The sequence below is a fragment of the Tursiops truncatus genome, chromosome 14 (genome assembly GCF_011762595.2).
Source record: "Tursiops truncatus isolate mTurTru1 chromosome 14, mTurTru1.mat.Y, whole genome shotgun sequence".
In the NCBI taxonomy this organism is placed as follows: domain Eukaryota; kingdom Metazoa; phylum Chordata; class Mammalia; order Artiodactyla; family Delphinidae; genus Tursiops; species Tursiops truncatus.
The window spans coordinates 54,410,095-54,437,954 of record NC_047047.1 but is presented as its reverse complement, the minus strand read 5'-3'; the positions used below and the strand labels follow the sequence as shown (position 1 = coordinate 54,437,954).

The 27,860-nt window shown below is 38.3% G+C and overlaps 1 protein-coding gene across 14 annotated transcripts in view; it reads left to right on the top strand.

Moving 5' to 3' along the window:
- Positions 1–27,860, top strand: part of MTA3 (metastasis associated 1 family member 3) — a 169,905-nt gene that overhangs the window by 115,769 nt on the left and 26,276 nt on the right. For 12 of the 14 annotated variants that reach the window (XR_004521825.2, XR_004521826.2, XM_073791404.1 and 9 more), the window contains 7 exons: positions 159–233; positions 2,120–2,178; positions 8,006–8,130; positions 10,130–10,281; positions 11,761–11,983; positions 19,607–19,693; positions 22,706–22,852. Coding sequence is in view for 12 of the 14 variants with exons in the window: in XM_073791404.1 (XP_073647505.1) it covers positions 159–233; positions 2,120–2,178; positions 8,006–8,130; positions 10,130–10,281; positions 11,761–11,983; positions 19,607–19,693; positions 22,706–22,852 (868 nt within the window). In the remaining 2 variants the exon portion in view is untranslated. Of the gene's footprint in view, positions 1–158; positions 234–2,119; positions 2,179–8,005; positions 8,131–10,129; positions 10,282–11,760; positions 11,984–19,606; positions 19,694–22,705; positions 22,853–26,743; positions 27,808–27,860 lie in introns of those variants that run through there. The other 2 variants (XM_033838649.2, XM_073791403.1) reach the window with 2 other exon arrangements.

Here is a 27,860-nt window from a genome sequence, read left to right as displayed (position 1 = left end):
GGACCCTTTTGCTCAGAATTAATTTCAGTTTTTCAAACATTTCTTCTAGAATGCATCTTCCATGTGGATTATTACCTCCTTATTTTTAAGAAGTGGTTTTAAAGGAAAAGAGTTTCTACGGTAGCTTGTTTTCATTATCATGTTAAATTTTTTTTCAGCTCCCTTGGAAATCATTGACTAGCATCATTGAATATTATTACATGTGGAAAACTACTGACAGATATGTGCAGCAGGTAATTTTTTCATATTGCTACCAATACAATTGCATTAAAATGAACTTTCTATTTATACATTAATATTTCTTAGCAATATGCTTAGTTTTAAATTTGTTTTGTTTGCTTTATCTTTTCTAGACCATTTTAAAGTACATGATTTCATATCTTTAACATATTATTTTAAGATTTTAGTCTCGATATTTTCTTTACTTCAGATTCCATTATGATAAATATTTTGGACAGACAACAGGGAAAGATACCAATAGAGAGGTATTGTTTTCCTTGTAGGTGCCTGGTGCTTCATCTCTTTGTGAGTATAGTTGACAGGAATGACTTAAACTATGTAAAAGATCTTCTGAACCCTCCTAGACATTTTTGTGGTTATACCCCACAGTATAGGGTATACCCCGCAAAGGTCTTTGACCTTAACTGTAGTAGTTAGTCTTTACTAGTTTGATACTTCGTGCAAAAGCACGCAACTTTTTTTTCCAAAATTATCTCTAAAAGCAGGGAATCACTTATTTTGTAAATTCTCCCCAAATGTCCCAAATTGAGGTAATCAGTTACCTGTTTTGAGTAATACTACTTTTGGGGGAAAGGTACATTTTCCTCAAGTGACCTCAGTCAGTATATTATATTCTTCTAGTTAACATGTCAGAACTGGTAAAGGGGCAAGTATATTTAACACAGACATTATTTTTCCTAAGTATATGATCACCCAGTGGCAAGTGTTAGATGCTGTAAAAATACAATTTAAAGATCACTTTAAAAATTACCATAGTGAGTTGTTGAGGTTGTGAATAGTGAATAAATACCCATGGCTTGTTGAAAAATTCCCAGCATCACATCATATATAATTCAGAAAGTGCTCATTTCAAACTAGCATCCAAATCCAGGCAAGATGGTTCTTTAGGACATTAGTCTGCCATCTTCTCGCCTGTTGGCTTTCCTAATAAAGTTGTTCCCCCACCACCACCCCACCACCACCCCAAATACTTACTTCAAACAACTTAGGTAGCATGAAGACCATGTGCTCTGGAAAACCTGTGTTATTCAAAGTGAAAAGAGTCCCTGAAGATAGATGGTGGTGATGATGGCATCAAGGATGGTTGAAAGTATTTGGATAAAAATTATTTCCCAAAATCTGGACTCCTTCTTTAAAAGTTTTAAGTTGTCTCCTTAAATGTTTTTGTTTTCTTCTCATTGAGCAAATGGAGGGTTGTCTTATATTCTGATTTGTCTTCATTTTGAGTATCTACCATACATTATTTTCCTTCCCTATTTGCATTTATTATTGTGTTGATCACTCTCTGGATGTGATTTTATAATCTTTTCCCCATTCCTTTCCCTGCATTTGGCTCCTAATTGGTTCCTAAAAATCCGACATGAGTTCAGCCAAGCTTTAAAGTTTACTGCATGTCTCCCAACACTTGAGGGTACATGCTTATTTAATTGGACTTAGATTAGTTACTGTCTCCTTCTCTTTCATGGACTTTGGAAACTAATCATCTCTGAATAATTTTCTAAAAGCAAAGGTTATGTATTTTTTTTTCCCTCTGAGAAAGGCAAAAAAGAAATAAATAGAAACTGTGAAAAGTAAAAATGGTTACTTATAAGTCCTGTTTATTTACTCATGGAGGAATAGGAAACAGTTGTTCATTGCTTTACTTTTAAAAGTTGTGCCTAAAATGTTTTTAATACTTGTAGTTCTGTACCTCAGAATCTAGTGATTTTTTCTTACAAACCATTGCAGTTTACGTGCATGAAAGAAAAGCTCATCTTAAAAAGGCAATTTTTGAAGTATACTTTAATGTTTTATTTTCTTGTGAATTTTTTAAGGCAGGTGAAGTGGTAATAATTATTCGACATCATGTGTAAAATATTTTATCTATCTTTTGAATTAGAAACGTCTAAAAGCAGCAGAAGCTGAGAGTAAGCTGAAACAAGTGTATATCCCAACTTAGTAAGTAATGGAAATCTATTAAAATATTTGCCATGGTACTAATTCTCTTCAAAACAAAATATTAACATTTTCAGCCAAATTTGAATTTCTTTACGTATCTTATTTTCTTCCACTACAAAGCACTGTTTGCTTTCCATTTTAGTGCCACTTAAATGACCTTTTTTAGAAAGAAAAATGGCTGGTGGGGGAAACCCCAAGTCAGCTAACAAAAGGACCAGAGGAAACATGCCATCAAAGCTTCAGGGAGGATTTCCCTGGTGGTCCAGTGGTTAACACTCCACTGCACGGGGGTGCATGTTCGATCCCTAGTCGGGAATTAAGATCCCACATGCTACACAGCGTGGCAAAAAAAAAAAAAAAAAAAAAAAAAAAAATTTAAATTAATAAAAAGCTTCAGGGAAAGTGTTAGAAAACTAACCTATGAAAATATTATTTGAAGCAAATGTGTTTCAGAAAGCTAGCAACTTTTGAAACTTCTGTATTGTTTAATGTATTTTGTTTGGGTAATGTGTGTTGCCCTTTTGAGGTATGTCGTTTATTTGGTTGAGAATTTTACATTGTTTGCTTGGGGAAAGGGTTAGGGGACGTAATTAGAACCAAACTTTGTAAATCATTGGATAAATAATGAATAGGTTTCAGATGCCTAGCATTCTATCATTATTGTCCTTTTGGTTTAGAAATCATTGTCATATCAAAATGAATGCCAATTTTCTTTTCATTTGCTACATTTTAAATGAATTATCTTTTTTTGAGGTCACGAGTTTGACAGTTCATTTGTTCAGGAAAATTTATTGAGCACCATGTATATAGTGCTATCCTACGTTCTTTGGGGATTAAAATGAAATTTACTACAGCGTTCTGTGTACTGATTTGAGCTTTTTCACTCTTTGAGCTCAGTACAGTTGTTTTATACCTCCCCTTTTGTTTACTGAATTTTGATATATTTTTATATACAGGAGGCCTCATAGACACTGAATTGTTATATTTCTTATGAATCTTTTATCTCAAGATAGATAACATGTAATTTACAGGGTCCATAATTTTTATTCAGAGCTGTAACGTCCTTCCTGCAGAGTGGTTTCTAATATTTTAGAAAATTATATGTTTTATTTGACTAATCTATAAAAGAACAACTCCCCAAAGAAAACACTGCTGTGATTCATGTGTCTTAGATTTTCAAAAACAAGCATACCAGCTTTCTTATACTTTGCAGTGCTGTCACATCAAAGGAAAAGTACATTAAGCCAGTTTTCAGCAAATAACCCAGATAATTGTTGCTATTCTGTTTTGCATTGACTTTGGAGTCTTGATCTAAGCCTTGATCTAAGTCAAAGACTAAGTCAAAGACCAGTATGTGGGTCAAATCTGACCTGCCACCAGTTTTTGTAAATAAAGTGTTATGGAATACAGCCATGTTCATTCATTTATGTATTGTCTCTGTCTGCTTTTGTGCTACAATGACAGCGCTCAATGGTTGCGACAGAAATTATAATACCCACAAAGCTTAAAACATTTACTCTGCCAATCCCTGATCCAAGTGAATGACTTTTGAAGATCAAGACAGAGTTTCTAATCATACTTTTAAAAAGTGTTATATAAATCATGTATATAAATAGAATATATGAATTCTATTTATTATGAATTTATTATTCATAATAAATTCTGTTATGAATCTGTACTGTTGAGTTGGATAAGAATCTGAGTTCTTTGAAGAATTTCCCAATTAACTCTGAAATATTATTTTAAAACAAATAATAGATTAAGTTCTTTGGGGGAGGGGATGCTGTGCTACATGGCTTGTGGGATCTTAGTTCCCCGACCAGGGATCAAATCCAGGTCCATGGCAGTGAAAGCACAAAGTCCTAACCACTGGACCACCAGAGAATCCCCAAGAATTATTTTATACTGTCATTCTTTTGAGACTGGCAGTCTCCTATATACATGCAAAGCACTCTGTTCACTACTAGAGGTAGATCAGTTAAGAAGACACGTTGTCTTCTGGAGCCTACATTCTATTGTGGGGGAGACAGATGCCCAACAGCTAGTCACCCAGTGTGTTGAGTACTCTGATGATGAAGAAGAGATGGTGTGACAGTTTGTTCTGGGGACCACACTCAGGTGATGCTGTCAGGAAAGATTCCTTGTGGAGGTGAGTTTGAGTGAACTGTAGAGGAGGGATCATTCAGGTGGTGGAGGCTTTCCAGGCCAATGGGATTGTGAGATGGGAAGGGGCAGAACAGAGTTACGGAGGTGAGAGAAAGGCAGTGTGGCTGGTATGAAGAGAGTGGTGAGCCATGGGAGGCCAATACGGTAGGCAAGGGCCAGGAGTTAGCCATCTGATAAACAGTGGAATTGGATTGTAAACAAGTAAGTATCATGATTAAATTTCTACGTACTTTAAGATTACCGGCTACATTTTGGAAAATGGTATGGGGAAGCAGGGGAGTGGATGTAAGAACACCAATTATGAAAGTTCTTGGAGAAGAAAGATGATAGTGGCTTGACCTGGAGCTGTGGCCTGGAAATGGTATGCTACTTAGAGGTGATTGACTTGTATGGAGAGATAGAGGGGAGATGTCAAGCTGAGTCCCAGGTTTCTGGCTAGCTCAATTAACTAGGTGGATTGCTGTGCTGTTCACCATGATGAGAAGCTGCGGCAGAGAACCAGGTTGGGTCATTTTGAGTTTGTTTTCTCCAAAAAGAGGTGTTGAATATGCTGTCAGATATATTGGTCTTAAACTCAGGAGACAGTTCTGGGCTAGAGGTCTGTATTTGAGCTTCATCAGCAGATAATATTGTGCTTGAAACTGTGCATGAGATTTCTTAGAGTAATAAGAGAAAAGAGCCTTGGACCAAACTTGAGGAAATCTGTTCAATATATCAGATAGAGTATGATAGCTGAAAAAGGATAGCCAGGTGAGTGCGTTATCACACAACCTGAGAGAGGAGTGTCTTTCAAGGAGGGAAAGAGGTTAACGGTGTCAAATGCTAATGAAAAATAGCCAGGGAATTTAGCAACACGGAGGTCGATGGTAATCTTTAATAGAGTGCTAAGGGCTGCAGACAGTGAAGATTAGCAGCTCTCAGGAAAACTGGCTGGAAAAGGCAGTCGAGAGAGTTCTTGGCATTGAGGGGTGAGTTTGGATAGAGTAATGGGGGAGTTTTTTAAATATGGAGAAATCTGTTTCCATGGTAATGAGGAGGGTCCAGGAAAGAGAATCAAGTGTACAAAGTTCTCAAGAGGGCAGGAGGGCTGCAATCTGGAGCATAGATGAGGGGAGGAAAGGTTTGGGCATTAGATAAAGGAAGGGCAGTTTCATATAATGCAGCTTTAAAAACTTAAAAAAAAACTGTTTGTCTTTATTCAAATGGTCACATTGACATTAACCATTTGTCCCCCGAGAAGTAACCTGTAGGTACTTGGTTTTGCAAAACATGTTTTAATTGGTTCACCTGTCTATATTCCATCTTTGCACACTCATTTTCCTTTTGTGATTATTAGAATTAAGGTCAGTGGTTTATTCAGTCAAATAACATTCTAGATTCAGTTGAACAACTAAAGTTGTGTTTACTCTCATTTTTTTTCAGGCCGCTCAACTGTAAATTTGTATTAGGTCTCTTAACACATATATTTTGCCCTGTGTAAAATGTCAGAAATGTTCCTATTTGGAGAAAGCCTTCTGACATTATCAGCCATTTGACTTCAAGGGGCTACCACTTCTTTCTATGTATAGTAGATTTTAAAAATCAGAAATATTTTTACATACCCTTGGAAATCTTAGTCATTCTGAATCACCACTTTTAATTTTGTACTTTTCCAACTGAAAACTGTAAGAGGAGAAATACGTTCTGTCTGGTTTAAAATGTGTCTTTGAAACCAATTTGTCTTCAAAATACATTGCTGGAACAGATTTGAAGTGTAAATAATAGCCCTGTTTATAGAATAGGGCCCTCAGTGCACACAGAGGTTAAATGATTTCTTCTGGGGTGGTGATGGGGCATCAACTAAGAATTATAGTAACAGTGCCAGAAAGAAATCTTATTTTTAAAAAAAAATTATTTATTTTTATCATTTTTGGCTGTGTTGGGTCTTTGTTGCTGCACACGGGCTTTCTCTAGTTGCGGCAAGTGGGGGCTAATCTTTGTTGTGGTGCACGGGCTTCTCATTGCGTTGGCTTCTCTTGTTGCGAAGCACGGGCTCTAGGCGTGTGGGCTTCAGTAGTTGTGGCACGCGGGCTCAGTAGTTGTGGCACGCAGGCTCAATAGTTGTGGCTCGCAAGCTCTAGAGCGCAGGCTCAGTAGTTGTGGCTCACGGGCTTAGCTGCTCCGCGGCATGTGGAATCTTCCCGGACCAGGGATCAAACCCGTGTCCCCTGCATTGGCAGGTGGATTCTTAACCACTGCACCACCAGGGAAGCCCAGAAAGAAATCTTAATTTGTCATCAGGCCAAGTTTACATATTAGGCTTTCACTGGTAAATGTAAGTGTGGGAATGAGAAACAGCAAAAAGGGAACTCACAAGCCTACTCTGTGCTGAAACTCCAGGTGTCTTAAGAGTTGTGAATTCTCATTACTTCACAAGCCACAGGAAGACAGAGTATGGTCTGCATTTAGTCATTCAGCATTCATTACTAACAAATAATTTGCTAATTTACTTTGCTTATTTTTTGCCCAGCAAATAGACATGAAAGCTCCTCTGGAATGCAAGCTCCTTGATGTTGGCACTTTTGTTTACTGGGCACTGAATAAATATATGTTAAATGAATTATGCGTGTATTGAGGACACACTATGTACATCTGTACAGTATTCTTAGGCATGGCTGATAAGCAGGGGAGTTAGGCTACCCCAGATGGGAAAAAGTGAGCCATGTTTGCTCAGTAAGTACCAAGACAATCTGGGTTACGTGTTTGTGAGGAATTACGGCCTCTGGAAATCTGATAGATATAACTTTTTCCTCTTAAAAAGAAATGCCTCAAATACATTTATTGGTTTTTCTAATTTCAAGTGCTACTTAATCTTCGTAATAAATATTCAAACATGATAGAAATCACGGGTGGTCACAATCTCCTGAAATGCTAACTTTTACCTCTCGAGATATGCCTTTGCTGATATCCACAGTGTCTCTGTTGGGCATGTGGCTTTCGTGCAGTTCCCTTGAGAGCCAATGCGTGGAGTCAGCAGCTATCACACCAGCAGCAGGAATGGGACAGTGGTTTTCTCTAAACACAGCACACTACCCTTGGCTCAATTATTTAATCCAAAAATTATATTCTCAGGAGAATTTATGATAGGTGATAAAGTTTAATAAGTTGTATCTTTCAAATTTATCAGAGGGTGTCCTAAGGAAATTGTGTTTGGGTGGAGAAGAGATACGGTGTATTTATTTTGTGAGTGTCAGGCTTAAGAGATTGTTTTTTTTTTTTTCCTGGTACGCGGGCCTCTCACTGCTGTGGCCTCTCCCGTTGCGGAGCACAGGCTCCAGACACGCAGGCTCAGCGGCCATGGCTCACAGGCCCAGCCGCTCCGCGGCATGTGGGATCTTCCCGAAACCCGGGCACGAACCCATGTCCCCTGCATCAGCAGGCGGACTCTCAAACACTGTGCCACCAGGGAAGCCCAAGAGATTAGTTTTTACATGATGTTGGTTTGTAAAGATAAGTGGTTTGGGTTCATTTTAACACCTTACTTTTACCAGTTTATTTCTTCTTCACCAAACATTCAAATGTTTATTTATGTGTAGTTAAGGTAAATCAATAACGAAATGTAGAGCCTTTTACCTTGTTATGCAAGTCATTTTTATCACTTCACTTTATATTTCATTGAAAGCAGCAAACCAAATCCCAACCAAATATCCACCAGCAATGGCAAACCTGGTGCTGTGAATGGAGCCGTGGGATCCGCATTCCAGCCGCAGAACCCTCTCCTAGGGCGAGCCTGTGAGAGCTGCTATGGTAAGTTTTCTCCAGTAGGGCTTCCCCAGCTCCTCTGATGCCTGTTGTGGGTGAAGGGCAGGGAATTGTGCTGGCATTGCCGGGCAGGAGGTGCGAGAGGTCAGCACTGCGCAGAGGGCAGAATAATGTAGCCTCAGAGTGGACAGGTGCCCATCCTTACCTTCCACCTGGGCACTGAGTTTAGGTATTGGGTTTCCTTTGATTTGCTTCTGTGGTGTCCTGGGTTTGTTGAGCAGTGTGTGCTAAGCTGTGTGCTAATAAGCTCAGTAGTTGTGGCGCATGGGGCTTAGTTGCTCTGCGGCATGTGGGATCTTCCCGGACCAGGGCTCGAATCCGTGTCCCCTGCATTGGCAGGCGGATTCTTAACCACTGTGCCGCCAGGGAAGCCTGAAAATTAGATTCTTTTGGTCAAAATTTTACATGGATTGCGTAACTGTTTTTGAGTTGGCAATTAGATTTTGAACTTCATTTATATTTAAATGAGAATAAGAAGAATCCTGCAGACAAGTGGTAGTGGCTTAATGTGTCTTATTTTTGCCTTACAAACCCCTTTCATGTTATATGTAGTCTCACATATCCCTTTAAATAATTATTTCACCATTTTTATGTGTGTGTGACAAATAAGCAATTTTAATTTTAGGTCCATATATTAAATAATCTATTATAAAATGTATCTTACTATAATATACATATAAGTTTTATCTTTATAGAAAGATAGAATTTGGTGTTTTCTATTTGTCACTTTCATTGAATTTGAGTTAATTATATAAAGAGAAAGGCATTTGTTGACATACTAAAATGACATGTCATGATTAATTTGGGTGAAAATAAATATTTAAATATGAGTGAAATTTTATGTTCAGAATCCAAAATAGGCCCATGCCCAATGTTTAGGATTCTTAAAATTTGTGTTTTAAAGAAAATCAACTTATTTTACTATTTGTTTTTAAATTACAAGAGGAAAGGTTTTTAGGCTGCTATTTGCAAGGAGTCCTCCCAAAATAATACATGATGGGTTCACAGTATCATTTTCAATAAACTAAGAGAGAGTTTGACTGTAATGATCACTGTATCTTCTCTTTTTGACATTGGTTTATGAAGTGTTAGTTGACACCCTGATGTGCTGTTTGAACGTTTTGACCTGATAAGGGTAACTTACAGATCAAGGGAAGGATATTCCTAGGCAAACTTACAGAATCATAATTTTATGTACCTTACTAACTTAGTGTTCATCATCAGTGTTTTCTGTCTTAAACTTCAGATCCCTTGTGGGAATACTTTAAATGTTATATGGCAGTATTTTAAACTTCAGAGCAAAACAACACAGGTGTGTAGTGTTTAGCTCAGGAATGAATCAGTCGAGCTCTCAGGTCTTAAGCATGCCGTGCTTTTGGCTACGCATGCTCAGTTGACAGGGACTTACAGTCTGGAAAAGGATTCTGTTTTTAAAGAGAGAAAGAGTAAAATAATTATTTTCTGTTGATTAAAATAAAGGAATGGAAAATAGATACCTGTTTCTGTCAGACTTCTTTCTACCTTTATCTGAGGGGTCCCTCTAAGCACTTTAAACCCTGAGGTAGTTTCTGAACCACAGGTTTGAAAACCTGGATTTAGTTTAATAATACCTTTCTGATAACTTATTTCCAGAAATTTACACAATATTTTTAATATTTAATATTGTACAAAATGTTTTTAATGAACCAACAAAAACTCCTTCAGCAGCACAATGTATAATATAGGGCTCTTCACCTAATGGCCCCTCTTAGTAAGGGCCACAGGCACTTGATATCTATAGAAATAAATGGTTTAATGAATTCTCACTTGAAAAATACATACATGTATTAGACTTTCCTGTTTGTCAGGTAAACTGGAAGAAGAAAAATAACATTGTAAACTAAAGATGGCTTTGGAATATTTTTTAAATATTTGACCATATGTGTATTGATATTACAAGTTATGTCGCATTCTTTGTTTTTTCTTATTTTTCCTCCGTCTTTAGCTACACAGTCTCATCAGTGGTATTCTTGGGGCCCACCTAATATGCAGTGTAGGTTATGTGCAACCTGTTGGCTCTATTGGAAAAAATACGGAGGCCTAAAAATGCCCACCCAGTCGGAAGAGGAGAAGTTACCTCCCAGCCCAGCTACAGAGGTACACAAGCAATGGTCTTTTTAGTGTTGAGAAATGTAGTGTTTTTCAGCGCCTGGATCATTCCTTGGAAACAGAAGTACAGTATAGGATAAGTTAAAAACAAACAAAGCTATTATAGCTAAATGTAGTACTGAAACGTTGAGGGTGGGTATGGATATAGGGGCAGGGACAAATCCAATTTTTTCAGGTATTCAAAGTATCGGTCTTGAGAGATTACTCAAAAGAAGAACAATGTGTGTGGGAGGTGTTAGCATGAGTAGAGAGCTTACAAATTAAATACTGGTTTTAATGGCTTTTTTGGAAACAGTTTGCAACCTTTCGGTACTGTTGAAAATGTGTTTTATTGCATAAAGTAATAAATACAAACTGAGCATTCTTTCTGTCCCTGGGCTATCGTAGGAGGGACAAGAGGGCATGGGCTCAATCTTGAGGTGAACAACAGTTAAAATATGATTTTGGTAAAATTCTCATAGATGGCAGGTATCAAGCACCTATGTCTACCAGAGGGAGGTTGTTCTTTTTGAGAGCTAGCAAGATTTAAGGACCCCCTTCGATATTTTTTTTTAAAAAATAGTCTCTCCTCTGGCAATTTTTTACTGTTGTGAATGTGATTTTGGATTGTTAAGGTCAATTTAGGAGAAAAAATAGGATCACAGACACCCTTACTTCCACCCAGTTTCCTTCTCTACTCCCCACCTCCTACTCCAAAGTACATACTTTTAAATTCTCTCCCCCGTAATAAGTTATAGATTCTTCAGTGAAAGACTTAAAAACCGCTTTTCTTTGAACAGGATGCAAGGAGGTTTTTTTTTTTATGCTTCCCTAAAAATATATTCTTTTTTTTGTTTTACATCTTTATTGGAGTATAATTGCTTTACAATCATGTGTTAGTTTCTGCTTTATAACAAAGTGAATCAGTTATACATATACATATGTTCCCATATCTCTTCCCTCTTGCGTCTCCCTCCCTCCCACCCTCCCTATCCCACCCCTCTAGGTGGTCACAAAGCACCGAGCTGATCTCCCTGTGCTATGCGGCTGCTTCCCACTAGCTATCTACCTTACGTTTGGTAGTGTATATATGTCCATGCCTCTCTCTCGCTTTGTCACAGCTTACCCTTCCCCCTCCCCATATCCTCAAGTCCATTCTCTAGTAGGTCTGTGTCTTTATTCTTGTCTTACCCCTAGGTTCTTCATTACATTTTTTTTTCTTAAATTCCATATATATGTGTTAGCATATGGTATTTGTCTTTCTCTTTCTGACTTACTTCACTCTGTATGACAGACTCTAGGTCTATCCACCTCATCACAAATTTTGTTTCTTTTTATGGCTGAGTAATATTCCATTGTATATACGTGCCACATCTTCTTTATCCATTCATCCGATGATGGACACTTAGGTTGTTTCCATCTCCGGGAGGAGTATTATATTTTGACAAGTTCTGTTCTTTACATGTTTGTTGGTGTCTGATTTTATAGGACCCTCGAGTTCGAAGTCACATGTCTCGCCAGGCCATGCAGGGGATGCCGGTCCGAAACACTGGGAGCCCAAAGTCTGCAGTGAAGACCCGTCAAGCTTTCTTCCTTCACACTACATATTTCACAAAATTTGCTCGTCAGGTCTGCAAAAATACCCTCCGGCTGCGGCAGGCAGCAAGACGGCCGTTTGTTCCTATTAATTATGCTGCCATTAGGGCAGAATGTAAGATGCTTTTAAATTCTTAACCTTATATGTTGTGCTTCTGACCATTTCCTCTCTTTCCCTCTCTCTCTCTTTTTGTTTTTGTTTGCAATAAACATAAGTTCTTGTGTACAGCCTTTTATTTGGTTTATTTTTTTTTTAACATTGTTTTGTCTGCTGCCATTTGTATAATGCCAACCTGAAAACATTGAAACTTCTGCAGTCTTTATGAGAAAGCAGTGCTCAGCAAAAGACTGGTGGGAGGTGATCCTATCCAGTGGGGTTTTGTGATGGAATTACCTGAAAGCCCTTATCGAAGAGGGATTTTTACCTATAAGGTAGAATAAAATTTGCCAATTTACACTAATGAGAAATTGTATGTCTTTGTAAACTTCTCAATTTCCCACAAACCTTTTACAATTATCATACAATATTCTGGAAATTCACAGTGTTTCATAACAAATTAGAAGATTTAGCAAATTATAAATGAATTTTAAAGTTTTTTGGGTGAATTTTCTGAAAAACACATTTAATTTTTACAAGCTAGTGTCTGAATTTGTGGTTGAGCATTCTTTCTATTTGTCCAGTTTGATTTCCATTTCATAATCATATACCATATACGTTACTACATAACATTTACATGACTTTATTACTCATTATCAACACATTCAGTCTTGCTTATGTTTTTTTGTTGTTGTTAGAACAAAGGTCATATGTACCGATGAATTGCAGGTTGTTCTGTTATTACCATGTACCCCTAAATGTGTCCATAATTTGTGTGTGAACTCTGATTCTAAGTCTTGCTACTTTTAGTTACATTCCTGTTTAGCATGTTAGAGCCATGAAACTTTTTTTCCCTATGGGATGAGAAAACTTGCTGTCTGGCTTAACAGGTAGGAAATCTTAAAGACATTCAGTAGATAACTCTCTCTGTGAGATAAGAAATTTCTTATTATGAGATGTTCCATTTTGATTTAAAGAGGGTATCTGTAAAAGGAGTGATGATTGAAAAGTGTTTTTTGTTCCTAAAGATAATTTTCAACAGAACAGTTGAAAGGCTTTAAAACTTACAGGTAAAAGCTTTATAAGAAGAAGAAAAGTGCTTTGTAAAGTGAGTAGAAATTGGAAGTAATCTCTGCGTCCCATGGAGGGGAAACTTAGCTACATGAAACTCATGTATATGTGAGAACTTAGGCATGTATATTGAGGTTTTGTGCTAGCATTTCTGAGTTCATGGATTTATGTTATCACTTTCTTACCATTTTAAGGAACTAGAAAATATTTATGTCCATGAATATACGGCTTAGCTGATTTAAAATATATACGCTTATATATAATTTATTAAGTATAAAAAATAAAAAACACATGAGAAAGAAAGTGAATGAGATTCTTCCATTAAAATTGGCCAGGCTCCAGGATCATCTTTGTTGCTATGAGTGGAAAAGAAACTATCACCAACTAAATTGGCTTCTGAGGAAGCTTCTGTTTCTCATTAAGCTTCTGTTAATTTCTCAGTTAATTTGCACATTGTTTTATTTTGATGATTCTTCAATGAAGTATGTTTTTGTGTCACCTTATTTTAATTTTTCTCAGTTAAAAGGCCATGCTACTATAAAAGAGTCGAGATTAAATTACCTGTATTTTATTTCTACAAACATATATCTATAATAATAATGGTAATAAAAGAACAGACTCCTTTGTTGTGATGAGAGTCAAGGAGCATATTTTATTTTGTATTTAGCTTCATTGGTCAAGTTACACATAGAATCAGATTCTCAGAATAATTTTACCTGGAAATTTAAAACTATAAAGTTTCAGCAGCCACCTACTCAGTCCCAGTCCCCCCACCCAGCAAGCAGCTAATGAACTCTTTTCCTAGCATCTAATTGCTTCTTGCATTATCTTCTCCCTTCTTATATTTGTACCTTGTCACAACCTCTTTAGCAGATTCCTTGATCTTGGCTTGTTAGCAAGATTAGGTGTTAATAACCCGATGTCTGTATGCAACCATGTTTATGGTCCAGGGGGAGGTTAAAGCTGTATTTGTTTTTTTGGTTTTTTTGGTAAGCTTTCCTTGGTTTCTCAAAGGCAGTGGTGACCCTGTCCCTCCCCCAAAAAGTTAACAACCTCCGTGACGGTGAATGACTTTCAAATCAGGTGAAAGTTTGTAATTCTAAAGACATTGATGGATCAAGAGCTCCAATTAATGCATTTAGAATAATTCTTTATAATATTGGAAAAGGAAACTAGTTTTGCCTGTGAACTTGGGAATCTTCCTCTTATAAGAAGTATAGAAGTTGACCCCTTCCATGGCTCCTGGCCTTGGCAGCAACACCACAGCCAGTATCACAGCCAGAGTTGATGGGGTATCAGACTACAGAAGAGTGAAGAAGTGGGGAACTGAGGAGATAAATTCTCAGTTACATGGGGGAGAGCAGAGTCATAACTTTCAGATCTCGACTTACAAGTTAATCCTTGTTTAGAGGAAGTTTTTTTTTTAATTTGTTACAGCAGTGCTCTCTGGCCTTTATTTTCACTAAGAAACCGGTGTTAAGGAATACAGTATAGTGAGCAGGGGAATCTTTGTTTGCATGTCCATGAAGCATCGCAGGAAAATGTAAGAAGTAATATCTTTGGGAAGGGAAACTGGGAGGCTGAGGGAAAAGGGTGGGAAGGAGACTTACCACTATTCATCCTTCTAAACTTTTTGATTTTGAGTCATAGGAATATATTTCCTATTAAAAAGTCATGGGAATATATTTCCTATTAAAATTTTTTTTAAAACTTGAAATAACTATACACTATGACCAACATGTGTTTTATAGATATAGATATAGATGTAAAAAATGACTGTTAAAACCAAATCCCAAATACCTATTTATTTGAATGGTATACCTTTGTGTGTAAATATATAAGTCCATGCGAAAAATTGCTAGCACCAGTACAGTGCCTGAGCCAGTTCTACCATGTAGATAGTGCTTAATAAAAATGGATTGCTAGACCAAAACCCAAAACGTTGCATAAAGAAAAGTACGATGTCCTTGACAAGATTTGCAGACCAACTGCATGGTTGTAACAGCATCAAGTTTCAGACAGCCTGCCCCTGCTTCCCCTTGACACCCCTCCCCTCATTAAAAAAAGCCATAATATAATGATGATGGTTTTCCTCCTTTGTTACTATCATGAGACTTTACCACTGAGTTACTGGATGACTGATTTGTCAAAGATCTGTAAAATCACCCAACACCTGATGAGCACAGGGCTTCTGAGACTCCAGATCCAGAGACTAAGGTTAAGCAGAAGTAGTATATTAGCAGCATTTCAGAGATGAAGCAAAAGTTCCTAGAGAAATGGATCCAAATGACTTACCTGCCCCCTCTGTAGCTTGCATGGATAATTAAGTATTTTCTGGGTTGATAACACACGAGACTTGAATGACAGCACCATTCCCCAGTATGAATGTTTTCAAGGGATACGTGGAGCCCCTTTTTTCTGTTTGAAGATGCTAAATCAACTTCAGAAGTATTATCCCAAGGGCCCATATTCAGAAGAAGAAACTTGTTATATATTTTATGAGATATCTAGAGGTTTCTCAGTGAAAGTTACTGTTAATAATTGTATAAAGTTTTGTGAAATTTTAAGTTCTAACATTAGGAGAACAGTCTTGGCTTGTTTATTTTGGTAGTTTATTATTTTAATAAAAATTTGTCTTTGGATACTTAAAATTTTTTTAAAGGTACGAAAGTAGTTACAAATCTTAACGCCATTCCCATTCCTACCTCTTTTAGAGGTAACCATTGTCATCAGTGTCTGAAGTATCCAGAGACATCCTGTGTATCTCTAAGAAACTAAGTAGGTGTATTTTTTGTTTTTGTACAGACGTTAATGTCTACATTGTTCTGCACCTTGCCTTTTTTACTTAACATATCTTGGAGCCCATACCAGTACATTGAGAACTACATCCTCTTTTTTGTGTGTGGGGGGGTGATTTTCTTTCTTTTTTCTTTAAAGTGTATTTATTTATTTTTGGCCACGTGGCATGCAGGATCTTAGTTCCCCAACCAGGGATTGAACCTGTGCTCCCTGCATTGGAAGTGCAGTCTTAACCACTGGACTGCCAGGGAAGTCCCACCTCCTTTTTTTATCAGCTGCATAATAGTCTATTTTGTACTTGAGCCAGTACTTCTCCTATTTAAAAAAAAATTACGTTGTTTCCAATCCCTTTCTATTACAAGTAGTGTTGCAGCAAATATACAGATATCATTTAAGACTGATGTATGGGGCTTCCCTGGTGGCGCAGTGGTTGAGAGTCCGCCTGCCGACGCAGGGGACAACGGTTCGTGCCCCAGTCCGGGAAGATATCACATGCCGCGGAGCGGCTAGGCCCGTGAGCCATGGCCGCTGAGCCTGCGCGTCCGGAGCCTGTGCTCCGCAACGGGAGAGGCCACAACAGTGAGAGGCCTGTGTACCGCAAAAAAAAAAATGATGTGTGAAATGTGCATGTAGCTGCTTACAGGTTAAATCCCTAAGAGGAAAACATCTGTGTCAAGCAACTTCCATTCTGAATTTTGATAGTTGCTGCCCAGTTGCCCTCAGAAAAACTATGATTTACACTCCCACCAGTGTCTAGAGAGTGCCTGTTTCTCTAGAACCTTGCCAGCAGTGTTATCCATCTCTGAAACCCTTAACTAGTTGACAGGTGACATGTAAGTTATATTAGCTTGCATTTCTCATTTTGAATGAGGTGGAAAATTTTGCATATATTTGACAACCATTTGTATTTCCCTTTTTGTCAACTGTTTTTGCCCCTGGCCTGTTTTCTATGAAAAGTCTTACTGACTCATGGGAACTTTTTATATTTTAAGGAAGTTAGCTCTTGATCTGTAATGCAAATATTTCCCCCATTTTGTCTTTGATTTTGTTGACGTATTTGCCAAGCAGATTGTTTTAAGTAGCTGAATTTATCTTTTTTTAAAAATTTTTTTAATGGCACATGCGTTTTATGTCTTGTTTAGAAATTGCCTTTATAATTCCTATAAGAAAATTCTATGGATGGTTTTACTTTGATAGCAGTTTTGAAGACCCATGTGAGATATTTTTGTGAATTTTAATTCAGTATGTACTTTCTGCAAATTTTCTGTTTTATTTTCCCTTCTAATATTTCCAAAACATTTTAGAAAGATAGCCATGAGTTGCAAAAAAAAGATAACTTTTTCCAGGTTTACCTCAGGGAGGTATAGCTCATCCTCTAGGAGGCCAGGGAAATATGCCTCGTGCTCAGTCAAGCCATTTGAGTGAGGTGAAAATGCTCTCCCTCTGGCCAGATTTTGATTCCTTCTGGTTTCTTCGGGCATTTCTCAGGTTGCTTTCTTTACCTGTGTGCTTTTAATGGGTACTAATTAATTATCTCTTTAAATATAGTTAGGTGAATAATTTGAGAGCAAGGTACCACTGGCCTGGTCTTGAGTACAGACCAGGATTCTTTTTAAGCAACTCAAATGTGGACCTGATCATCTATGTTTATGATCATTTCTTCCGGACAGAAACTATTTTTTTCTCTTTATATTCGGTATAATCACTGAATGGATGCAATTTTTATGTTAAACAGTCATGCGGTAGTCTTAGCACCCACCTTTCATCCTAATTTATTCACAGTTGAGACTGATAGTTCTTGCCACCAACTACTTCCTATAAAATATAATGAAGATTGATGAAATATGGATCCCTCTAAAAAGCTTTGATCTCCCACTCAGGTGCTCTGTAAATTCTCACTTGGAACATTACATAATTAATCCTACTAATTTAGTGAGAAATTAAAAGCAGATTAATATAAAGTGAAATGTCTATGGGTATTGTGTTGGTGACTCCTTTGATGGGTATGTTGATCATTGTCAAGGTGACAGTCATGTGGGAGTTCATCACTTGAAGTCACATTGGCAGTTTTCCTTTGGGCCTTATAGACTGGAATAAAGAGCAAAGTTAATCTTACTACTAGTAATACAGTAATGGTTTTTGTCCAAAACATTGAGCAAATACTAAGATGATTCATTCAAGCTTTATTTTATTAATAGAAAATAAATGTCTTCTCTTGTCCTCTTCCTAAGCAGAACTTGAATATTTGGTGAATTAGTAATATTAGGAAGGAATTATTACTGTTAGCACACAGTGATTTGACAGGTGTTTGATCCTTGCAGGGTTTGGGCTGCTTTTTAATGTTTGTTTAGATTACTCCTCCAAAATACGCTTATTATATTTCTGACTGTATCTTCACTATTATTCAATAACAGGTGAAAAGCTTCATAGCTTAGTAAGTTTTTTTTGCTCAAAGGAAATCAGCTGAGTAGGAGGAAAAGAAACTGGACCATTTATAGTTGTCAAGTGGTTGCATAGTAATTAGCCAGTGCTTGGGATATATATTCAGATTCCAGGCTGTCTGCAGTTTGTGCTTTGTCTATTTCAATATTTTTAAATGCTGCTTTCCCACCTTTTCCTGTTTAATAGTTATTGGAAAAGAGTTTCCTTGTTGAGAGGGCTAGAGCTAATGAAAAAGTTAATTTTTAATTTTAAATCATTTGAAGTTCCAGATTAAATTATACATTTTAACGCTAATAGTGCAGAGAATCCCTGTGGATGTCAAAGAAAATTTCCTGTATGTAGGCCTAGAAATGTGGTCTCAGCCACAGAAAATCTATAGGACATTTTTGTCAAAAATGTGAAGGTGGGAAAAGGCATAAACATAGCAGAATCATATCTGCTAAAGCTACTCTGTTAAGCTTTATGACAGTATCTGCAAATTTAAAAAACATTTCAATACACATTGTTTTTGTTGCTTCAGACTCCACTGCTTAACTCTTTGGTATGAGAGGCAGCCATGTTTCACATCTACTCTTCCATCTAATGAGAGCTTAAAAATTAAAACGCAGAGAGTGTTTGTGTTGTGTGCTTTATTTTTCTCTGAACTGTTTTATGGTAGGGTATGAGGAATGTGATGTGACCTCTATGAACTAACATCCATCACAGTACTTTACTATTCTGACTGTTGGATGAAATACCTGTCTGCATACAGGTAACCTTTTAAATCTCAGCACTAATGACATCATAGTAGGATATGAAGGCTAGAATACTAGTGATAAAACCAAATGACCCATTTTTACTTTTGGGAAGCTCTAATCTAATGGAATTGAATTTAATCGCGTTAGATGAAGACTCCTCCATAGAGACCCACTCCATCTAGGTCAGGGATGGTCAAGTGTGTTGCCTTTGTCATTTTTGTCTTCCATGCCAGATTTATCCTCCATTAGGACTGATAACACCTCATACTTTATGGAAGCTTTTCTACTATAATGTAGAAATGCCATGGCTATTTTACAGATGAGCATGCACAGAAAGAAAGCATGTGCATGTAAGATGTGTGTTAGCTACATTCATAAGGGACTTTAAAGTGAGTATTCTCCAGGTAAAATCCCATTCAGTAATTTGAACCAGAACTGAAAACGGTTTTCTTAAGCCCCAAAGGAAATTATGGAGGAATCTGGCAGATTTTTTGCACTGTTTTCCACTTGCACATTTTATTTCTGCGGTGTATGTAGCATAGGCAGAGAAATCAGCCTCATTGGTTGTCTCCGTGTTTCTCTTTCTCCTCAGATGCAGACAGACATGCGGACCTATCTGGAAGTCCACTGAAAAGCAAAAGCACTAGGAAACCTTTGGCATGTATCATTGGGTATTTAGGTGGGTATTTCCTAACAGAAGAAAAACTCAACAATTTCTGTATCTTATAATCGGCTATTCAAAATTGACATACCTAAATTAAATGCAAGCCTTTCAAGTAGCTGCAATTGGATACCTTCATATATATAGTCAATTTATTTTATTTCAGAAACTTATTTTTATTACCAAAACACACAAAACATACAGAGATATAGATAGGTTTACTTTTTCTGAAAATATCATTGAATAAAAATGTAATGTATATTTATGGATATAAATACAGATTAAGCAAAAAGAGGAAAATAAGAATCACTAAATTATTAGAGGATGAATTTTTTTTTTTAACTGAAGTGTAATTGACTTACAATGTTATATTGGTTTCAGGATCACCACATAGTGATCTGCCATTTGTACACATTACAGGATGATCACCGTGATAATTCTAATTACCATCTGTCACCATTCTAGGTTATTATAAAATTAACGATGAATATTCTTAATATTTTTATTTAGATCCTTCCACTATTTCAAACCCACCTCACCCCTCCCCTTAAATAGAGAAAGATTGGTTTATTTACTTTTTTTTTTAAAAAAAACCAGATAAAACTGGCTTTTAACCCACCTTTAAACAATATTTATAGTTTTAATGTGCCAATTAAGGTTACTTGAAAGGAAAGCATTAGTATTGCTTTCTGGTTTTTATCATGTTATTTAACTTGGAAGTCGCCAAAGATGATGGTTCCATTTACATTTTGAAATATAATTAGGAATAGTATAAAATTACTAGGCAATAACCTTTTTTTTTGGAAAGTTTTAAGATAAATAATTTACAAAATAATGACTGCTAAAATGGTTCCTACTATACCTAGAAGCTATAATCGCATGTTTTTATGCTTCTGATATTCTTGCTTTTTCATCTTCTCAGTAAAAGTGAAGTATGTTCTCAGAGTTGCATTGAACCTTATTACTTATATTTGTGAAAGATTTATATTTGTGAAGTGTTCAGACTTAAGACATCCAGTCTTTTAAAAAAAGAAAGATTTATATTTGTGAAGCGTTCAGACTTAAGACATCCAGTCTTTTCAAAATCAAAGTGTAGCCTTAAAGTTGGTATATTATCTGGTCCTCATCAGAGCATCCTAGGAGTCAGAAGTGCATAGCTCCTTCTTTGATGTTATTTTGCCACCTTTTTTCCTGTTTTATTCCTCAGGGCCTAAAGAGTTGCTTTGATAGCCCCCCAAAATATCACATGGTTATCACAGGCACGACCTAGCTCATGGTGATCAAATCCTTGAAGTTTGCTATCTGTGTTCCCTTGCAGGGCCTAATCCTAGAAGCCCCTCCCACCTTGCAAGGGAAAGTTTATGATCATAAAAAATAGAATATAATTGCATATTAGTCAGCATTTCCATAGGTAATTATGTGTTCCTGCTATGGGCAAATTGGTTTCTGTCTCTACCAGATAAGCCCAAAGCAGTGCTGTCCTTACTAACTGAACCACTTCCCTATATAACATATTTCTGAGTATTTACTATGTACAAGACACTTCACTAAGTGATTTGGGGAACACCAAGATGAATACAACCTTGCCCTCAAAAATCTTCAACTAGCAGGGAAGGCACACAGGTGAGAACAATTGAGCAAAGGATTAGATCCTATAAACGAATTACAGGTAATAAGCATTGGGCACTTGGAGGAAGGGATAGTTGTTTCTGATGGGAGTTAGGGCAACTTATGTGAAGAAAGTAATAGTTGATCTCAAGCTTGAAAAATAGGTAGTATTTGAATAGATAGAATGTTTTTCCCCTTATGAGGCCACGAGAACTAGATGAACAAAGGTGCTTGAAAATCGGATCAAGGAAGGCAGGTTTTCTGGTCCTGATGGAGCATAGCGTATGGAGGTTGTGATGAAATATGAGGTTGGCAAACCTTCAATACCATGTTGAAAAAAAAATCAGCACTGTAATTTGGTTAGTACCTGATCCATTCCTAAATTTCAGCAAGTGTAGGATTTTGACCAGACCAATACTCCTAACAGCCCTTCCTAAATTTCAGTAAATAAGGCTGATATCCTGGCCCTCACCTGGGAAGACAGGGTGGCTTGTGCATGATTGGCATGTTGGGTAGTGACTCAGAATCAGTGAGCAGGTTTAGCTTTAGAGAAGAGGTTGCCTGGTAGACTGAGGTCCTTAAATCCAATTGCTACAGTGTTGCAATTTCTGTCCATCTACTGACAACTACATACTTCACATAAACACACATGTACCATATGCACATTACAGTTTTGTGATATATCCTCTGTCAAAGTTTTCTTCTGCTGCTTTTTTCTTTTTTGGCCATGCCACGCGGGACCTTAGTTCCCTGACCAGGGATCAAACCCAGGGCCCAGCAGTGGAAGTGCAGAGTCTTAAATCACTGGACCACCAGCGAAGTCCCATCGTCTGCTACTTCTTAACTCTAGTATTTGGAGTTTGGTGTCAGATTTCATCTATATCAAATTGTTTTTCGCTGGGAGTGATTGACCCTGGTCCTGTATCCTAGTTGCAGAGCCAGAGGAGGAATCCTGTTTTCTCAGAAAGCTCTCACACACCAGATGTGCTACATGCTATCTATGTTCCTGGTTTGATGGAGCACAAGGGTAGTTTCCTTTAAGGCTACCTCTCCAGATAGCCTTTGAATTTCTAATTCCTTGAAGAGTCAGATGCCTTATTCCCCTCATAAATCTCATGTTTAAGTGACCTTCTGAAGTGGCTTTTTTCTTTTTTTTTTTTTTGTCTTGTACTCAACAACGTGAAGCTCAGAGCTTCAGCTAGCAGGGGCAGAACCAGCTCCCTTTTGATAAATAAAGCCATGGTAACAGCACTTGAAGTTGATTCATTATGCAAGTACTTGGGAAAATAAGCTGGTTCATAAGGAACTGGCTCTTAGCTCATTAAGAAATAAGAATAAGATGTGTGCCTATTAGCCGATATAAGTGCACACAGATTTTTAATACCACGTTCTGAGTTGAGAAACCTTTCTTCCCCCTGTCAGAGATCCATCCTTCGAAGAAACCTAATGTAATTCGATCTACACCAAGCCTACAAACCCCAGCTACCAAGCGGATGCTCACCACCCCGAATCACACGTCTCTGAGCATTTTGGGGAAAAGAAACTACAGTCATCACAATGGCCTGGATGGTATGTAAGCCCAGGAATTCTGGGGGCTGATCCCGTAGGCAGGGCTTCTCTGCCCTTGCCTGCTCCCGAGTGTTGTCTGCCACGTCCAGGAGTGTGTAACAAACAGGTTCTTCTACGCCCTGATTGAACTGTGTGGGAAGGGGGATATGAGGGAAGGCTGCCATGGGCCACAGGGAAGACATGCTGCCAAGTGCCATTTCTCCATCTCCTCAGAAGGGACCTTTTGGTTCACATTTCCTGTTAGGAGGCTTGTTTGAAAATGAAGTCTGTATTTAGCAGTTGCCTCTTCTGGGCGATAATGCTCTTGCTGTGATGCACACTCACTGCTCCTATATGTTTTCTTGAGCAGAAGGGATTATTTCGCCTTATGTCTGAGACAGCAGTGCTGTCTGGGGGTTCTTCAGTGTTCTGTGGATCATTTTAAATTTGGCATTTGTCCCTGACTTCTTTCACCTTATAAATGTTCTTAATTGCTCAAGAGTACTACAAGTCACGAAAAGAATTGCATGGTTGATGTCTTAAATACAGAGAGAATAATTTGTTTGAAATGGAAAAACTGAGAGATATCACCTCTTATGCAAAGTGCTTCTCTTGGGCTTGGCCATATAATGGCTCTTCAGGTGGAACTGAATTATCTTCCCATTCAGACTATAAACACAAGTGTAACAAATCATCCAGGCAGTATATATTGTTGATCTCAATATTCAGTATTGAATTTCAATATTCAATATTGATTTCAACTCCTGGAGTTTGAAGATGTCTTGATTGTTTAAATGTTGGCATTTATTTATGAATAAAACTGTCTCCAGGCTTTTCATGCCTTGTGGGACTCTAAATTCCTTCATTGACAGTAAATTATTTATAACGAGGCCGTGGAGCAAGGATGTGGAATAGACCTTCTAGTAATAATTTCCCATGGTTATTTTCCTTCAGTATGACTTTTGATAGTTATGGTGATGTCAAAATGAATAAAAAATTGAGGGTGAAGAGTTTAGTTTGCATTTATAGGATATCAATGTGTTGTAGATTTAATTCTCCTCTCTAGGTCTCATTTTTCTTAATCACTTTCATTTATTCAACCAACGTTTATTGAGCACCCACCAAGTTCCAGGCACTGTGCTTTCAAGAATTTAGCTACACAGTAGTTTTGCAGAAATACTTCCTCGCTAATGAGAACATCGGCCATCCTTGCCTCGATATGCCTGATGTCTAGTCAGAAGAAGTCCAAGGAAGGATTGTGTCAAACTGTGGAGATTGGATTTCTTTCCAGCTTTTCCTTGCCCACAGCGTGGGACCTTTAGGTTCAGGCTTAAATGGAATAAAGAATCTTTCTTTTCCATCTTATCACCTCCCTGGACTGTCTAGGTATATAGTCCTACTGCGGAAAGTAAGTTCTGGTTTATTTGATATTTATATATATATAAATATATATATATATAAAATATATTTATATATTTATATATTCTTTATGGTAAAAAGACTCTCGCTGTGACTGATGCTGGAACGCAGCTTTCTACTATCTTTCTCCACTCACACCTCATGGTCATGGTCATTCTGGGCCCCAGTCCTACTCCTGCATTGCAGCTCCTTTTGTTCTTTCCTTGTATCACAGGAACCTGTCTCTTTGGAATTTCTAAAAAATGCCATTATGTAGTGTTTCCTCTATGGGCTGTTTGTCCCATTTCCTTCTGAATGAATACTTTTGCGAGGTCATTGCTTCTCTGCTCTGAACAGGAGGAATGGACAGGGCACACAACGAATCCCTGGTGTTATGTTGACTGAATCCTTCAGCCTTGTTGAGGAACAGACACTTGTCTCATTTTCTGAAGAGACCTAGATGTTACACTTTTTTCAAAACCCATTTGTCTTTGCTCCCCGGTCATGGTACAGAGAGGAAGGCTGCTGACATGTGCCTTACCTGCATTATCTCATCTGATTCCGTTGACAGAAGGTTTCAGGTCAGGGGACTTAACTGTTTTGCATAACATGGTATCTCTACTGCCTGGCACAGTGCCTGGAACTTGGGGGTGCTCAGTAAATGTTAGTTGAATAAATGAAAGTGATTAAGAAAAATGAGACCCAGAGAGGTGAATTAACTCTTCCAGAGTTACCAAGTACTCCGTAAATGGGTTGGGGTTCCCATCCAGGTGTGACTGATTTCAGAGTCTGCTCTTTTTTTTTTTTTTTTTTTTAATTTATTTATTTTTGACTGTGTTGGGTCTTCATTTCTGTGCGAGGGCTTTCTCTAGTTGCAGCGAGCGGGGGCCACTCTTCATCGCGGTGCGCGGGCCTCTCACTGTGGCGGCCTCTCTTGTTGCGGAGCACAAGCTCCAGACACGCAGGCTCAGTAGTTGTGGCTCACGGGCCTAGTTGCTCCGTGGCATGTGGGATCTTCCCAGGCCCGGGCTCGAACCCGTGTCCCCTGCATTGGCAGGCAGATTCTCAACCACTGCGCCACCAGGGAAGCCCCAGAGTCTGCTCTTTTAACCACTGTTATAAATGAAGTTGAGGCTCTCAAACGTGCTGTATTAGTCAGCAAGGTAGAAACTACATAAGTTATTTTAACAGCTCTTGTAATATCAGAAATCAATATGACAGATATTGAAGGACAGAATAGGTAAATGGGGAGCATGGGCTGGGGGACAGGAAACAGCCACCATCACTAGAGCTGCGAGAGCAAAAGGGACAAGTTGGGGTTATCACAGCTAGAAGCCCAAAGAGCTGGAACTCAGACCCTTGAGGAAAGGGCGCTGCTCTGTCGGTGCTGGCATCACTCAGAAAGTGTGATGCGGCTGCTTCTGGGCGTGTGAAGACAAGCTGGGGACCGACACACACTGCTGCTGCTCCTCGGGGTGATGCTGGCAGGAGCAGGAAGGAGCAAGCCTCTGCCTTGTAGGTGCCCTCGGGCACCCCCTGCTGGTGCAACAGGGATCTGGATGGCAGACCTGAAATGGATTTACAGAGTCCCAACCCCACCCAGAATCGCAAAGCTGAGTTTAAGTGGACGGACGTGGAGCTGAGAGGCAAAAGTGGAACAGAAACACATATTTTAGAAAATGTCCCCATTTTTGTATTCCCTGTGGACCTTTTCCTTGGGATAATTCATCTGTTTCTTGTTTCCTCAGGATATAAGATCCTGACTAACGTGAGTTTCCAAGGTGAACTCAAAGTACTAGAAAAAAATGTTAGGCTAATAGTGAGTTTTCATGGGAGAGTTAATACCATTATACACTGGAATTGGTAGGTACAAATTCATGGAAGAGCTTTGCCCTGTGTGATCCAATAATAAAATCAGTTAGCACTGCTGTAATTATCAGCATGTCAGACAGATGAGCACACCAAACAGGATGTTGGTGGGCAGAACTAATCTAACTGGAAGCAAAGCCTGATTGTAGTGAGATATCCAGGTCTCTCAGCTTTAGGGCTTCCTGTCCCCTTAGCAGCTTGCCCCCTTTGCTCAGCCTCCACCCTCAGTTGGAGGTTCTTCATAATGGGAAGAGAGTCTCTGGATTTCTGCTGGTAGAAAGGATTTTACCTGACATTTAAAAAAAAAAAAGATGGACAGCTCCTTCTTATCTTCTGAAACTCACTGTCTTTCACCTGGCCCTGGCCCTGGTCCTTTAAAGGCCCTGGTATGACTGGGGGCTGGAAGTCAGCACTCTGTGTCCTCTGAACCTGTGGCACCCAGCCACACACAGGCCTCTGTGAATTGAGCTTAAATTCCAAGGGTAAAAAACAAAACCTGCATACATAAGAAGCCTCATTTTTTGGAGTCAGTGTAGACTTACCCAGATCCGTATCAGTCCCCCAACTTTCAGCCTTTCCTGTCAGGCTGTAGGTCCAGTGGTGTGCACATGCTTTCCAAATCCTGTCTCCTTTTCTGACTTACAGATGCTTTGATGACATTCCTAATGCCAGCCAACGAAGTATCTATCACATTTGGCTGACTTTGGCTAACACCAGGTGGCTGTGAAGAGAGAAGGCCCTGAGATCAGTGGGGATAGAAGAGGCATTACTTTCCATGTCTGAGAGCCCAAAAGGGAGGGCAGCAGGGGAGGTGGAATTTGTCTGTGCCATGGAAGAAAGCACATCTGACTGTTCAGAGTCAGAAGGGATTAATTGCTGGCTTCTCTGATCATTTCCTATGTGGCTTTGGGTAAATCACTTGGTTTCCTTAACCTTTTTTTTTTTTTCCCCCTCTTCCGTAAAGTACAGATTTCATTTGCCTTAACGGTGTTGTTATAATGATTAAAAATTTTCACCTACTTTACACCACTTGATCTTCCAAACACTTTATGAGGTAGGTGTTATAACCTGCATTTAAATAATGAAAAAATCTGAAGCTCAAAGAGATGAAGGGATTTGCCCAAAGTCACACTGCTAGCAAGTAGCAGAGATGAGATATAAACTCCAAGTCTAAGGTTGTTTCCACTGGGTAAATAAGCATCCCTGATCTGTGTGTTGAGTACAGCACGTACCTGGGACATGTTTCTGTTTTCTGTGTATCGGAGATGGGTTTGTGTCTGCAAATATAGAGAGGAATGTAGAGCAATTTTTCTTTGCTCAGACTGCGAAGTGTAAGCCATTATTGTCTAATCAAAGCCGTCACCTCCATCTCCTGCCTCTGTGAAGCTCCTCTGCCCATATCGTACCCCCTCCTTTTTCTGGAACTTAGGGGATAGGAGCTATATTAGTGTCAGAGAGAGGGGAGAAAAAAGTAATAGAGAAAAGCCACAATCACTTAAAGGTGAGATGTGTTTCAATTAAATTATATGATATTCCCAGCATTGACTCTGACACATAGTAGGTGTTCATTAAGTGTTAAGATTCCATCCCCTCCTTTAAAGAAGAACTATTGTTAATGTTCTATTTTGAAAATTGTTACAATATCAACCAAAGTTTTTTTAGTCATATGTGAATTGTATATAAATAAAATGTCAATACTTTCCTTATAATTACATTGATTTCTTGCCTAAAGGTATGATTCTCAAAAAAAATGACTCTTGGA